General features: G+C 52.6%; 1 protein-coding gene and 1 pseudogene across 1 annotated transcript in view; one reads left to right on the top strand and one right to left on the bottom strand.

Annotated features, from left to right (window-relative positions):
• Positions 1-14,308, bottom strand: part of CCDC22 (coiled-coil domain containing 22) — a 15,832-nt gene extending 1,524 nt beyond the window's left edge. The window contains exons 1-13 of the mRNA XM_024241100.3: positions 14,064-14,308; positions 12,508-12,685; positions 6,884-7,016; positions 6,040-6,146; positions 5,848-5,914; positions 5,570-5,748; positions 2,110-2,304; positions 1,445-1,507; positions 1,235-1,354; positions 693-812; positions 480-596; positions 269-370; positions 79-186 (exon numbers count right to left, since the gene is read on the bottom strand). Of these exons, the coding sequence (XP_024096868.2) occupies positions 79-186; positions 269-370; positions 480-596; positions 693-812; positions 1,235-1,354; positions 1,445-1,507; positions 2,110-2,304; positions 5,570-5,748; positions 5,848-5,914; positions 6,040-6,146; positions 6,884-7,016; positions 12,508-12,685; positions 14,064-14,302 (1,728 nt within the window). The 5' untranslated portion in view covers positions 14,303-14,308. The remainder of the gene's footprint in view (positions 1-78; positions 187-268; positions 371-479; positions 597-692; positions 813-1,234; positions 1,355-1,444; positions 1,508-2,109; positions 2,305-5,569; positions 5,749-5,847; positions 5,915-6,039; positions 6,147-6,883; positions 7,017-12,507; positions 12,686-14,063) is intronic.
• LOC100432120 (heat shock protein beta-1-like) lies at positions 14,207-15,942 on the top strand (annotated as a pseudogene).

Genomic DNA, 15,942 nt, shown 5'->3' with positions numbered 1-15,942 from the left:
GAGGGTGTGAGGTCCCTGTGCGGCCACACTATGCCTGACAGCCCACATGACCCACCCTCCATGGCCCTGGCAGTGTACCTTGGTGATCTCTTCCTTCTGCTTCCGGATGTTGCCCACGATCTCCAGGATGCGCTGGGTGTAGGCCAGCCGGGACACATCTCTGGGCAGAGTCTCCAGCTCTGACACCTAGGCAAGGATATAGCAGGCACTACCCCAGGACCCGCCCCCCACCCTCCTAAGCTACCTAGGTCCCTCACACAGGCCTTACCAGCTGCTTATAGACCTCCTCCTTCCTGCGGGCCTCTTCAGCAGCCGCCCGGACACTCTGGTGCAGTTCTTGGATCTCTGCCAGCCGTCGAGAAGATTCCAGCTGCCAGGAGCCCACAGGCAGAAGACAGTGAGCAGAGCATAGGGATGGCCCCCTAGAGAGGGTCCGAGCCTGCCCCGGCCTGCCCACAGCCCAGGGCCCCACTGCTTACCTCTCTGCAATCCTGCAGCTTTCGGAGGTGGCGGTACTCAGCGAGGAGTGGGACCCGGTGCTTCTCCCACTGACCCGCCAAGTGGATGACCCGCTGGGCACTATTCTCCACCACAAGCTGGTGGGGGATGGGTACGTGTCACACAGGCTGGGCCCTCCAACCCCGCCCCGCCCCACCCTGCCCCTCCCCGCCCAGCCACAGCCCCAACCCCACCTGCAGCTTGGCAAGGTTGGCAGCCCCATCGGGTAGCAGCTCCACCGCGCGGCTCTTCAGGCGCAGGGCCTGCTCACGCTCTGCTGTGCTGAGCTTGCTGTGCCGGCACTCAGACTCTGCCTGGCCCGCGGATACCCAGTCACATGCCACAGCCCCCATGGAGCTCCACAGATGACTGTACACCCCTGTGGCCCCCACAGGCCTCTCTAACAGCTCCACGCTGGTGCCAAGGACCCCGAGGACCCCCTAATCCCCTGTCCACGCAGACCCGTGGGTGCCCCACAGATGCCCACAGACCCTCCGAGGACCCCTCAATCCCCTGCCCATGCAGACCTGCGGTGCCCCATAGATGCCCACAGACCCTCACCCTGGCCTGATTCTCATAGCCACCCTCAAGAGGCCCACAGATCCCCAACGGCTCCCAGGAACCCTTCTGCCATGTGCAGACCTCTACAGAGCACCTCTTGCCCCGTCTAGTCCCTCACACCCCGAGGCCCTCCTTCTGACCTAGCCCAATGCACAGCCCCTCCCCCGCCCCTCACCTGCGCAAAGCTGACGCCCAGGGTCTTCATGTCGGCCTCAACCTCCTCAATGCTGCGGTTCACTCCTTCCAGCTGCTCCCGAAGAGACTCGAGCTCCTGTTCCTGAGCTGCCCACGTGACCTGGGAGGCCCAGGCCAGTCAGGGTTGGGGTGTCAGGCCCAGTAGACAAGCAAGGGCCTGGGACACCCCCCTCCAACCCACTCTGCTCACCTGTTCAGGCCGCCGGGAGGTGGCTGGCACATCTGACACCTGAGTGGCCTGGGCCTGGGGCTCCTAGGGGAGTGATGAGGGGTATCCTGGCTGCCAGGGAAGGCCCTTCCTCACGTGTCCCAGCCTCAGCCTCCCCTGAGAACTGCCCCCAGTGCAGCATGCATGCCCACTGAAGCACTGATGGTGGCTAGACTGTGACTATGTGGGTAAAGGCACCATCTGCAACCTCAGGCCAGAGTGCTTGCTCGTGGAGAGAGCTCCCTGACCCTGACACAGCTCCTACCCACCTGCCCCATCTCTCAAGCCTCAAATGCCCATGAGAAGGATGAGGGGCCCTCAGAGTGAACATCTTAGGACAGAAGATATGCTCAAAGGAAACTGCCTGAGGAAAGGGGGTATTGCCCCAAGAACACCCCCACGCCCTTGCATGGTTCCCACCTATCCACATTTTCTCCAGTCAAGTCCCTAATAAGCTAGGGGATCCCTCTGGGTACCCACCCCACAGTGGCAGGGCTGGGTGTGCGAGGGACAGGCAGGGACAGGCGAGGGCCTGTCCAGTGGGAACACAGGAACCTGTGTGGATAAAGGTGTGGTGCTGACACAAAAAGCCATCCTCCAAGCCTGCCACGCCCATCCACACATCTCATGTCCTCAGGTGCACCCACCAGATGGAAGGTGAACTTCTCTGAGTGCGTGAAGCGGGAGCCCTTAGGAGCACCAGTCTTGGCCCCAGCACCCCAGGCCTGCAGCAGCTCTCCCAGGTCCCGGGCTTGTATGGGGGCCCCAAGCAGGCCCCAGCTTTGGCGCAGATGCTCAGTCAGTTGCTTCTGCAGCCGCTGCCGCTGAGCCCGTGTGTCCTCCTGGGGAGAAAAGGCGGAGGAAGCAGGAGGGTGTAGGGGCCCACCTAGCACCCAAGGCCCTGCCTCCTCCAAGGACCCCCTGACAAGAGTATACAGACAAGTCACCCCCACCCTCCAGCCTTCCCACTAAGGCAGGCCCTGCTCTACTCTCCTGCTCCACCAGCCTGGGATCTCCTCGAGGACAGGGGTCTCCTCTTGCTCACAGACATACTTCTCTCCACTCACTAGATCCCCATGCTGGAGAAGGATGTGGGAAGAGAGGGGGGTGAGCCTAGAGCCCCCAAATCCAAGAGAAGCATAGACAGGATATCGGGGGACAGGGCAGAGACAGGGAATCAAAGGTACCAGGCACAGAAAGAGGCAGAGAGAGAGAGGCAAGAGAGGGACAAGAACAGAGTTTCAAGATAACTGGGAAAATCTGATTATGAACTCAAGTATTGGATGGTATTAAGATATCATTGTTGGCTGGGTGCGGTGGCTCATACCTATAATCCTAGCCCTTTGAAAGGCCAAGGTAGGTAGATCACCTGAGGTCAGGAGTTCAAGACCAGCCTGGCCAACATGGTAAAACCTCGACTCTACCAAAAATACAAAACTTAGTGCGCTCCTGTAATTCCAGCTACTTGGGGGTTGAGGCAGGAGAATGGCTTGAACCCAGGAAGTGGAGGTTGCAGTGAAGCGAGATGACACCATTGCACTCCAGCCTGGGCAACAGAGCGAGACTCCGTCTCAAAAACAAAACAAAACAAAACAAACAAACAAAAAAAAAACCCACAAGATATCACTGTTAACTTCATTAGCCATGAAAATGGTCCAGTGGTTACCGTGAAAACTGAATGTCCTTATGAGTTAAGAGATGTAGTCCTAAGTATTTAGAACTGAAATGACATGATGTCTGAGATTTGCTTTAAAATAATACAGCAACAAAGAAAAAGTTGGGAGAGAAAAATGAAGAAAAGTTGGCAAAATGGTACATAGGATTCACTAGAATATTCTCTCTACATTTATGTTTGAAAATTACTATAGATATAAAAACAAAGACAGACGGCCAGGCGTAGTGGCTCACACCTGTAATCACAACACTTTGGGAGGCCGAGGCAGATGGATCATGAGGTCAAGAGATCGAGACCATCCTGGCCAACATGGTGAAACCCTGTCTCTACTAAAAATACAAAAATTAGGTGGGCGTGGTGGCGCATGCCTGTAGTCCTAGCTACGTGGGAGGCTGAGGCAGGAGAATCACTTGAACCCAGGAGGCAGAGGTTGCAGTGAGCTGAGATCGCGCCACTGTACTCCAGCCTGGGCGACAGAGCGAGACTCCATCTCAAAAAATAATAATGATGATGATAAAAAAATAAAAATGTAAAAAGACACAGAGGTGAAGACAGAAAGAGAGGACAGATAAAAAAGTGGACAGACCAGGAGGGGGCCGACACAGAGGTGGAGAAAAAGAGGGACAGACAGAGATGTGGGCACAGAGGAAGAGGAGACAGATAAAGAGGCAGACAGAAGGGGAGGGGGGCCAAATACAGAGGTGGACAGAGAGGAAGAGGGGACAGATATAAAGGTGGACAGAAGGGGAGGGGTACTGATACCTGGGTGAACACAGAGGAAGAGGGGACAGAAATAGGAGAGCAGAATGGAGGGAGGGAAAAAGAGAAGTGGAGAGAGAGGAAAAGGGGACAGATAAAGAAATGGACAGAGGGAGAGGGGTGACAGGTGGACAGAGAGAAGGAGGAGACAGATGCAGAGGTGGACAGAGGAAGAGGGGACAGATAAGTGGACAGAAGGGAAGAGGGGACAGATACAGAGATGGATAGAGAAGAAGAGGGGACAAAGAGGTTGATAGAGAAGAAGAGAGGGCTAGGCATGGTGGCTCATGCCTGTAATCCCAGCACTTTGGGAGGCCAAGGTGGGCGGATTGCTTCAGGTCAGGAGTTCGAGACCAGCCTGGTCAATATGGCAAAACCCCATCTCTACAAAAAATACAAAAATTAGCCAGGCGCACGCACCTGTAGACCCAGCTGCTCAGATGCCTGAGGTGGGAAGATTGCTTGAGCCCGGGAATTTGAGGCTGCCTTGAGCCCTGATCATGACATTGTAGTCCAGCCTGGGTGACAGAGCGAGACCCCGTCTCAAAAAAAAAGAAGAAGAGGTGACAGATAAAGAGATGAAGAGATGGACAGAAGGGGAGGAGGGACAAATACAGAGGTGGACAGAGAGGAAGAAGGGAAAGATAAAGAAGGGGACAGAGGGAAGGGGCAACAGATACAGAGGTGGACAGAGAGGAAGAGGAGAGAGATTAAGAAGTAAACAGAGGCAGAGGGGTGACAGATATATAGGTGGACAGCAAGGAAGGGGACAGATACAGAGATGGACAGAGCAGAAGGGGACACAGATAAAAAGGTGCACAGGGAAGAAGAGGGGACAGATAAAGAAGTGGACAGAGGAGAAGGGGGAACAGACAGGTAGACAGAGCAAGAGAGGAATTCAGTACAGAAATGAGACAGAGAGAGAGGTAAGAAAGAGGAGTGGCAAAAACACAGAACTAGAATAATGGGGACAGGCAGAAATTGTGCAAAAACCTAGAAACCAGAAAAATGAACATCAGTGACAAGTGCAGAAACAGAGAAAGATTAGGGCCGGGCGCGGTGGCTCATGCCTGTAATCCCAACACTTTGGGAGGCCAAGGTGGGCGGATCACCTGAGGTCAGGAGTTCGAGACCAGCCTGGCCAACATGGCAAAACCCTGTCTCTACTAAAAATATAAAAATTAGCCAGGTGTGGTGGTGCAAGCCTGTAATCCCAGCTACTTGGGAGGCTGAGGCAGGAGAATCGCTTGAACCTGGGAGATGGAGGTTGCAGTGTGCCGAGATCACGCCACTGCACTCCAGCCTGGGTGACAGAGCAAGACTGCAAATGAATGAATGAATGAATGATGAAGGCAGGTAGCCAATCCGGATTGCTCCAGTTGCCAGGAATCTCACGCACATTATTCAGTCTAACTACTGCCCTGAGAGGAGAGCACTATTACTACCCGATTTTTTAGCACAGGAAACCAAGGCTCTGAGGAGGGATACTGACTTGTCCCAGGTTCTCCTTTTTTCTGACTCCAGTGTTCTTTCAGGTGGGGAGCTAGGTAAGCACACACAGAGGGGAAACAACGGAAGGGAGGGACAAAGTGGGGAAGGAGAGGAGCAGAGGACCAGCAGGAGCGTCAGTGAGCAGCAGCCCAGACAGCAGGGAGCCAGACATCCGGCTGTACCTGGGGTGGGAGGCGGGATGTCCGGCGGACCCAGTCCTCATCCCCTGGCAGGTCCCGGCCCGTCTGCTGGCAGAGCTGCAGGGCATGGTGTTCAAGGAGCGAGGCCACCCTTCCAACAGGCTGAGGCACCTGGGTAGGGACTGGAAGCAGCAGGGGACTCGCCTGGAACTCCCGTGGCTCTGGAGGCAGGAACAGAGTCAGCTGGCCCTGCCGCATGGCAACGCTATGAGGGTCCCCCCGACCTTCCTCCTCACCCCTCCCCACAGCCTCATGCTCACCGCCTCTGGAACTCAATTCTGGCACAACCAGCCTGCTGGCATGGAAAGGCTTCTGGAGGGCCGAGCCCTGGTGGGAGAGCAGGCTCAGAACCTCCAGGGTGAAGTGGGATGAGGGTTGCCAGGGGTAGGGGGCCAAAACCCTGGGCACCCAGACGGGGGTAAGAGAAGATCCATGGGAGTCAGGGGTCTCACCTGGAGGTGCTGCAGCTTGGGAGTGCGAAGGAGGGGCGGGACCCAAGGCAGTGCCAGCTGGTCCCGAATTTGGCTCCCAATGGCCCGGAGGAGAATAGCTGAGTCACCTATGGGGGACAGGGAGGAAGTGAATCAGGTGACAATGTTGCAAATACAAAAGGGCATACCCTAGGAGACCAGCCTCCACTCCTGACCCCCATCCAGAGATACACATCTATCCAGCTTGTGTTCTCACGTTCAGTCATTCAGCAAACACTGAGCACCTACTATGTACAGGTCGCTGTTCTAGACACTAGGGCTACTTCGTGGAACAAACTGGATAAAGGTCCCTGCCCTCAGGGAGCCAACAAGCTAGCAGAGGAGAGAGATCATGAATAGGATCCTGAACACCATCCCGACTGCAGCCAGGCGGAGATCAGGAGAGGGCTGCGGAGAGGAGGTTAACCTCAAAGAGGTAAGGGAGTGAACCATGAGGGTACCTAGGGGAAAGGTAACCAACGATACAAAGGTGCAGAAGCGGGAGTGTACTGGGGTATGTTTGAGTAGCACCCAGGAGGCCCATGTGGTTAGAGCGAAGTGAGAGAGAGGGAGGGCACAGGGGTTGAGTCAGGGAGGCCCCTCCCAGCACCAACGCACCACTGGGGTCAGCTCAACCTCAGCCCCCTGCCCTCTGCCCTGCAGCCCCTCTCTGATGCCTAATCCTCCCGCCTAGCTCTCCTGAAGGCACATACCACCACCCCTACCCATCAACCTTTTTACCACCTCTACCTCTCTCAGCCCTACAGCCCCCAGAAGGCCCTCATCTCCCCTCACCGCCCCCGCCCACACCCCAGACACCCAGTACCTGCAGGCTGGTCTGCATCCTCAGAGGCATCGGTGGGCAGACGCTCAGCCAAGAAGAGAAGCAGGTCTCGGAGGTCAGGCTCACTGGGGTAGAGGAAGTTCTGATAGCCAAGCTCCAAGGGATAGCCCAGGTCCTGAGGGTTGGTGGGGGGCTATCAGGAAGCAGGCAGTGTCCTCCTGCCCTGGGAGACTTGGGCCTAAGCTAAAAACGCTCCCACTTTCTCACTAACCACCACCCTCCCAACCTCCCCCGGCTCCCCAAGGCCTCTGGGCCCTGGGGGGAGCCACAGAGTGATGACAGTCAACGCTACAGAGAACAAGAAACAAGGTTAAAGCTCTGGCCTCTCTATGACTCAAAATCCAGAGGCCATAAAAGAAAAAATGGGTACTTTTGAATACATGAAAAGAAAGAAAATATTTAAAGAAAAATATAATAAGCAAAGTCAAAAGTTAATGACAAGTTGGGAAAAAATATTTGGAGCCCATATCACAGGTAAAGAGCAAATCTACCTATTATAGAAAGAGTGCCTAAAAATAAACAGGCCAAAAAGACCAGAAGCACAATAGCTCAGAACAAAAGGACTCACGAGGGTTCTAGATGGAGACTGAGGAAACAGGCCAGGAGAGAAAGAAAGCCTTTTTCCCTTTTTTTTTTTTTTTTTCCTGAGACAGGGTCTCGCTCTGTCGCTCAGGCTGGAGTGCAGTAGCGTGATCTTGGCTCACTGGAACCTCTGCCTCCTGGGCTCAAGTGATCCTCCCACTCAGCCTCCCAAGTAGCTGGGATTACAGGTGCGTGCCACCACACCCGGCTAATTTTTACATTTTTAGTGCAGACAGGGCTTCACCATGTTGGCCAGGCTGGTCTCAAACTCCTGGGCTCAAGCAATCTGCCCACTTTGGCCTCCCAAAGTGCTGGGATTACAGGTGGGAATCACCACACCCGGCCTAGGAAAGCCTTTTTCTTCCAGAGTTGCCACTGCTTTGGAACTGCATAGACTCTGAAAGCAGACTTCCTGGATTCAAACCCAAGCTTTGCCTCTTACCAACTATACGACCTCAGGCAGATCACTTAACCCCTCTGTGAAAGCAGACTTCCTGGATTCAAACCCAAGCTTTGCCTCTTACCAACTATACGACCTCGGGCAGATCACTTAACCCCTCTGTGCTTCACTTTCTTCATCTGAAAGAGGGTATACCAACAGTACATACAGCAGAAGGTTGTCCTGAGAATTAAATGAGTTAACACCATGTTACTTACCACAGGGCCTGGCACAGAGTACACTTAGAAGCCATCATTATTCTATACTTAGGAGTATACTGGGTCACAATGCAAGATATATTTATTTTGGAGGCTCAAGGTCAAATAAGTATGAAAACCACTGGCTTCTAAGGTATTTTACTTTGGATTTTTTCCAACATATGCAATCAAAGAGCTGTGACTGATATAGAAACTCATCCCAGGAGTGGGGAAGGTGCCAAAATATGGAGGTGGCTAAGGTGCAGAAACTGTTGCCAGGAGAGGGCATATGAAGAGGAAGATGCCAGAACATGGCAGTGCTGAGCTGAGGGGGGGCTATAGGGACAGCACACAGCTGGATTAAGAGAACCCCTTTTGCCTGCTGCTGGTAAACCAAGGCTGCTGGGGGCCAGACAACCATATGTACCTGTTTTTTATTTTTTTGGAAACAAGAGCCTTGCTCTGTCGCCTAGGCTGGAGTGTAGTGGTGCAACCTCAACTCACTGGAACTTCCGCCTCCTGGGTTCAAGCGATTCTCCTGCTTCAGCCTCCTGAGTAGCTGGGATTACAGGCACGCACCACCACACCCGGCTAATTTTTGTATTTTTAGTAGAGACGGGGTTTCGCCATGTTGGCCAGGCTGGTCTCAAACTCCTGACCTCTGGTGATCTGCCCGCCTCCACCTCCCAAAGTGCTGGAATTACATGAGCCACCGTCCCCAGTCTTTTTTTTTTTTTTTTTTTTTTTGGAGATGGGGTTTCACTCTGTTTCCCAGGCTAGAGTGCAGTGGCGCAATCACAGCCCACTGCAGCCTGGACCTCCCAGGCTCAAGCAATCCTCCTACCTCAGCCTCCCACGTAGCTGGGACCACAGGCGTGTGCCACCATACCCAGCTATTTTTTTTTTATTTTTTGTAGAGATGGGGGTCTCACTGTGTTGCCCAGGCTGATCTCGAGCTCCTGGGCTCAACTGATCCTCCCACCTCAGACTCCCAAAATGCTGGGATTACATGCAAGAGCCAATGTGCCCAGCCCACATGTACCTCCTGGCCACTGGAAAAGCCATAGTCACTAATCCCCACTAAAATCAATGTAAGCAAAAGCAGGTAAACAAAATCCAAGAGAGACAGCACTGAGAGAAGAACAGAGAACTGCGGGAAGCCTGAGCCCCCACCTCAACACCTCCTGCTGTGTACTCTCCTCTGCAAACAGAAGACATAACTTCCCCCCTATTAAGTGCTAACCTTAAGAATACATACAGTCCTGGGCCAGGGGACAGGCTGCCTGCCTCATAAGGCCACCAAGAGCCCCAGAGAGAACAATGTGACAACTCCTGAGAGCTGGGTGAACCTGAGAGCGAAGGGATGGATGGAGCTCTGAGACCTGTTGCTAAGAGACAGAGACTGCACAAGCAAGGCCCAAATTTAACAACTCTAGCCACCCAGTCCCCTACATCTAAATGAAAGTTTTCACAGTAGTCACTCTATCATCCCTCCACCACCATATACTTCCTGGGTCAGTTCAAAGTGTTTCCATTCACCATGTAGCCACAGGTTCCAGATCAGACCTACCCAATAATAGTAATCCCATTTATGCAAAGCTTATTATAACCAGCTTTTCACACATTAACTCATGTTTAATCCTCACAGCAACCCTATACAGTAGCTACAATTCTTATACCCATTTTACACATGTGGAAACTTAGCTTCAAAAAGGTTAAGAGAGCCAGGCACAGTGGCTCACACCTGTAATACCAACACTTTGGGAGGCTGAGGCAGGTGGATCACAAGGTCAGGAGTTTGAGACCAGCCTGGCCAAGACGGTGAAACCCCGTCTCCACTAAAAATACAAAAAAATTAGCTGGGCACAGTGGCAGACACCTGTAATCCCAGCCACTCGAGAGGCTGAGGCAGGAGAATTGCTTGAGCCCGGGAGGTGGAGGAGGTTGCAGTAAGCCAAGATTGCGCCACTGCACTCCAGCCTGAGCCTCAAAAAAAAAAGACTGGCCCAAAGTCACAGAGTGAGTGAGCCAGCGGGAGTGGCATTACTTGGAGCTCTTGAATACAGGAACTGGACTCCTGGACTCAGCTCTATACTGGGGATGGGTGAGTGTTTCATCAGAATGGCTCCTTACCAGGCACAGTGGTGCACGCCTGTAGTCCCAACTACTCAGGAGGCCAAGGCGGGAAGATTGCTTGAGGCCAGGAGCTTGAGACCAGCCTGGGCAACATCTCTACAAAAGCGAGACCCCGTCTCTACGAAAAATTTAAAAATTCTCGGGCAGGGTGGCATGTGCCTATAGTCCTAGCTACTTGTGAGGCAGAGGCAGGAGAATCTCTTGAGGCCGGGAGTTCAAGACCAGCCTGGGCAATATAGCAAGACACTTACCTCTAAAAAAATTAAAATATTTTTAAAAAGAAAAGCACTTTATTTATTCTGTCACAGAGACATTTTTGGAATTGCTCTTAGCAGAGGCAGGATATGTGGTTCCCACAGAGGTAATGTAGCAGACACTCTTTTAGGTAACCAGCATGCCTTCCTTTGGGTAATCATCCTTACCCCAACTCCATGGGACCCTGAAGGAGTGGCTAATCACAGTGCCCTATAGGAATGACCGTGTCGGCCGGGCGCGGTGGCTCACGCCTGTAATCCCAGCACTTTGGGAGGCCGAGGCGGGCAGATCACGAGGTCAGGAGTTCAAGACCAGCCTAGCCAACACAGTGAAACCCCGTCTCTACTAAAAATACAAAAATTAACCGGGCATGGTGGTGCATGCCTGTAGTCCCAGCTACTCGGGAGGCTGAGGCAGGAGAATCACTTGAACCCAGGAGACAGAGGTTGCAGTGAGCCGAGATTGCGCCACTGCATTCCAGCTTGGGTGACAGAGAGAGACTTCATATCAAAAAAAAAAAAAAAAAAAAAGAAAGAAAAGAAAAGGCTGGGCACAGTGGCTCACTCCTGTAATCCCAGCACTTCGGGAGGCCAAGGCGGGTGGATCATGAGGTCAAGAGATTAAAACCATCCTGGCCAACATAGTGAAGCCCCGTCTCTACTAAAAACACAAAAATTAGTTGGGTGTGGTGGCACACGCCTGTAGTCCCAGCTACTCAGGAGGCTGAAGCAGGAGAATCGCTTGAACCCGGGAGGCAGAGGTTGCAGTGAGCCAAGATCGCACCACTGCACTCCAGCTTGGGTGACAAAGTGAGACTCCATCTCAAAAAAAAAAAAAAAGGAATGACCATGTCATCCAGACTGGGCCAATCAGAGCACAGAGTGATTAGTTTAGGAGTATATGACCCAGACAGAGTATTTTCTGGAACTAAGAAATGGATACTATGCTATTGTAAATAATGCCGCAATAAACATACGTGTGCATGTGTCTTTATAGCAGCATGATTTATAGTCCTTTGGGTATATACCCAGTAATGGGATGGCTGGGTCAAATGGAATTTCTAGTTCTAGATCCCTGAGGAATCGCCACACTGACTTCCACAAGGGTTGAACTAGTTTACACAATAGCAAAGACTTGGAATCAACCCAAATGTCCAACAATGATAGACTGGATTAAGAAAATGTGGCACATATACACCATGGAATACTATGCAGCCATAAAAAATGATGAGTTCATGTCCTTTGTAGGGACGTGGATGAAATTGGAAATCATCATTCTCAGTAAACTATCGCAAGAACAAAAAACCAAACACCGCATATTCTCACTCATAGGTGGGAATTGAACAATGAGAACACATGGACACAGGAAGGGGATCATCACACTCTGGGGACTGTTGTGGGGTGGGGGGAGGGGGGAGGGATGGCATTGGGAGATATACCTAATGCTAGATGACGAGTTAGTGGGTGCAGTGCACCAGCATGGCACATGTATACATATGTAACTAACCTGCACATTGCGCACATGTACCCGAAAACCTAAAGTATAATAATAATAAATTAAAAAAAAAAAAAAAGAAATGGATACTATGGGGTAGGGGTGGTATTTTGCAGCTAAATTTAAAACATAGAAGCCAGGAGCAGCCCAGGTGCAAACTGGATAAACTCATTTGCTCCTCATAACAGCCCTACATTTATCATCTCCATTTCACAAATAGGAAAACTGGGGCCCAGAAGGGTTAGGGTCACACAGTTACCAAGTGGTGGGGCTAGGATCTAAACTACTCAGGCAGTTTGACCGTACAGTCAGCAGCCTTAACCACTAATTAAAACTAAGCCGCAGGAAAAGTGACAGAGGAAAGGCAAGTGTTGCAGAGGAAAGGCAAGTGTTGCAGAGGAAAGGCAAGTGTTGCAGAGGAAAGGCAAGTGTTGCAAAGGAACTTGGTTACTTTGGAAAAGAGGAAGGAAGAGGATGTGTGCATTAGGAGGAGGGCCACTCACCATGCAGGCCTGAGCCAGGCTCATGGCCAGGCGGAACCGGGCAGACATGGCAAGAGGCAGCAGAGGGCTGAGGCCAGAGCCCACGGCAGGGTTGATCACACGCAGGCAGCGGACCACAGCCTCTACAACCAGCTCAGTGGTGAAGGCGCGCAAGGTCTGCACATCTGGAGGAACTGCCCTGAAGAAGGGGACTGGCTTGATCGCAGGAATAGTCAGGCAACAGGGATCAGGCTGAGCCCTGCAGCCTTTTGGAAACACTAGTACCAGGGTAGGGGCAGGGAGGATGCCTACAGTTCAGACAGATCCTGGATGTTGGTGACTGTGACTTCCATTTGGAAAACCAGGAACTAGGGAAATCCTCAGGTCCTAAGATCTTAGAGTAGGAGAACAGTGGGTGGAAGAGAACTCAGTTTAGAAAAATATCAAAATTTGGGAGTCTGGGAAGGTAAAAGGGTCCAGGTGGCACAATCTCTGAGTTTCTTGGTTCCCAGATAGTATGTTCTTTGCATACATATTGAGCTGCTAGAGTTTTGAGAAGACTAGATTTTAGGAGGCTGCTGTTTTCAGAAGTTCTAAATGTCAGGGTCCCTGGGTATCAAGATCCCTGAATATCAAGACCACCTAGTTTCAGGCAATACAAAAAGACTCCCTAGATGTTGGCATCGTGGGTTTTTAGGGCCCCTGAATGGTGGAGTCTTCGTGCGTCAGGGTGACCAAATGCTGATGTCAGATTTTAGAATCCTGGGTTTTTTTGGCTGGGCGCGGTGGCTCACACCTGTAATCCCAGCACTTTGGGAGGTGGAGGCGGGCAGATCACTTGAGGTCAGGAGTTGGAGACCAGCCTGACCAACATGGTGAAACCCTGTCTCTGCTAAAAATACAAAAATTAGCCAGGCAAGGTGGTGCACGCCTATAATACCAGCTACTTGGGAGGCTGAGGCAGGAGAATCACTTGAACCTGGGAGGCGGAGGCTGCAGTGAGCTGAGATCACGCCACTGCAGTCCAGCCTAGGTGACAGAGCGAGACTCCATCTCGGAAAAGGAAAAAAAAAAAAAAAAAGAATCCTGGGCTTTTTTAAGCCCCAGGTGTTTGGGGAACTGGAGTTTGAAGGATCCCAAGTATCTGGTCCAGGGATTTTTTTGGAGTCCCCGAGTGCCAGGGTCCTGGGGTTTTACGCTCCCTGGTTCTTAGGGCACAGGTGTCTTAGGGTCTCTAGATAACAGGGTCTCAGGGTACTGATGTTAAGATTCCCCAGATTACAGGGTTCCGGGTCTTGAGGTTTCAAGGTTGTAACGTCTCAAGGTGTCTGGGTCCCAGAACTTTGGGTGTACAAAATATCATGGTCAAAGGATTTGGGAGGCCTCTGATGTCGGTGTCAGGGACGGCGGTGTGTGTGTGTGTGTGTGTGTGTGTGTAAGGGGGTGAGGGTCTTAGGATCCTGGAGTTGGAGCCCTGAATGTCAGGATCCCGGGTTTTAAGGCTCCCGGGAAACGGGGTCCTGGGCTTTAGAGTCCCGGATGTGGGCTTCGGGGGTGGGCGGGGGCTCTGTCCTTACGTGCCGGCCTGGCGCAGGGAATGGATGAGGATTCGGTCCGCCTCCTCCATGGTGGAGCCGTGTCGGGGTCGGGGGCTGGGTCCAGGACCGGGTCCGAGAAAGTGGGGAGCAGCTGTAGAAACTCTGCTCCGTGCTCGCGGTCCACAGAGTGTCACGGGTCGTGTGGGGAGAGTTGGAAAGTGTAGTTCTGTGAGCGAGCACGGCGCATGCCGGATGTGAGGCCTGGGGTGAGTGTGCATGGAGGTTGAGCTTGCAATAGCTGCTGGGAGTTGTAGTTCTTCCACCTGCAGTCCAGTGGGCTCTTCCAAGGGAAAAGGGAACAACCCGTGTGTTGGGGAGTGGAGGGGCCCGACAGAAAGGGGCTTCCTGACTCATTCGTTTAAGGCGGCATTCATCTTCTAGGCTATAAAAGTGTACACATTAAGGGCAGAATTTTAACACAAAGCGACTACTTCCCTATGTCTTAGTCTCCTCATCTGTAAAATGGGACTATTGACAGTACCTGCTTTTTAGGATTAAAACAATTAATTTATATAAAGCACGTTGTACTATGTGCCTGACACATAAGATAAGAAAGCACTATGTAAGTTATAGTTACTAGTGTTCATGCATTCAATAAATGCTTTAATATGATACACATTTGTACACTCCAAAGAATAATTACACAGCAAATATCTATGTAACCGGCTGGGTGCAGTGGCTCACGCCTGTAATCCCAGTACTTTGGGAGGCCGAGTCGGGTGGATCACCTGAGGTCAGGAGTTCCAGACCAGCCTGGCCAACATGGTGAAACCCCCTCTCTACTAAAACGAGAAAAATTAGCCAGGCATGGTGGCACATGCCTGTAGTCCCAGCTACTCGGGAGGCTGAGGCAGGGGAATCACTTGAACTGGGGAGGCGAAGGTGGCAGTGAGCTGAGATTGCACCATTACACTCCAGCCTGGGCAACAGAGCGAGACTCCGTCTCTAAATAAATAAATAAAGCAAAAGAAATCTATGTAACCATTTCTTGAACAGCCGACGCGCGCCTGCAATCCCAGCAGTTTTGGAGGCCAAGGCGGGAGGATCGCTTGAGGTCAGGAGTTTGAGACCGGCATGGGCAATACAGCAAGACACCATCTCTTAAAAAAAAAAAAAAATTGACACTTGTCCAAGCAGACGTCCCCAGCAGAGCCAGCCAGCATGACTGAGTGCCGCGTCCGCTTCTCGTTCCTGTGGGACCCCAGCTGGGACCCCTTCTGCGACTGGTACCCGCACACTCGCCTCTTCGACCAGGCCTTCGGGCTGGTCGCAGTGGTTCGGCACCAGCGGCTGGCCCGGCTACGTGCGCCCCCTCCCCCCGCCGCGGTCTAGAGCCCCGCGGTGGCCGCGCCCGCCTACAGCCACGCGCTCAGCCGGCAGCTCAGTAGCGGGGTCTCGGAGAACCGGCCCACAGCGGACCTCTGGCGAGTATCCCTGGACATCAACCACTTCGCCTCCGACGAGCTGACGGTCAAGACCAAGGATGGCATGGTGGAGATCACCGGCAAGCACGAGCAGCGGCAGGACGAGCGTGGCTCCATCTCCAGATGCTTTACCCGGAAATACACGCTGCCCCCCGGTGTGGACCCCACCAAGGTCTCCTCCTCCCTGTCCCCTGAGGGCACACTGACCGTGGAGGCCCCCATGCCCAAGCTAGCCACGCAGTCCAACGAGATCACCTTGGATTCACGGGCCCAGCTTGGGGGCCTAGAAGCTGCGAGATCCAACCAGTCTGCAGCTAAGTAAAAGCCTTAGCCCGGATGCCCACCCTGGCCGCCGCCACTAGCCGTGACCCCACACCCACCTGTATGTTCTTTTGATACGTTTATCTTCTGTTGTTCTCAAATAAAGTTCGAAG

The sequence above is a fragment of the Pongo abelii genome, chromosome X, assembly GCF_028885655.2.
Source record: "Pongo abelii isolate AG06213 chromosome X, NHGRI_mPonAbe1-v2.0_pri, whole genome shotgun sequence".
NCBI lineage: Eukaryota > Metazoa > Chordata > Mammalia > Primates > Hominidae > Pongo > Pongo abelii.
The sequence above is the reverse complement of the archived record's forward strand: the minus strand, read 5'-3'. Positions and strand labels throughout refer to the sequence as shown.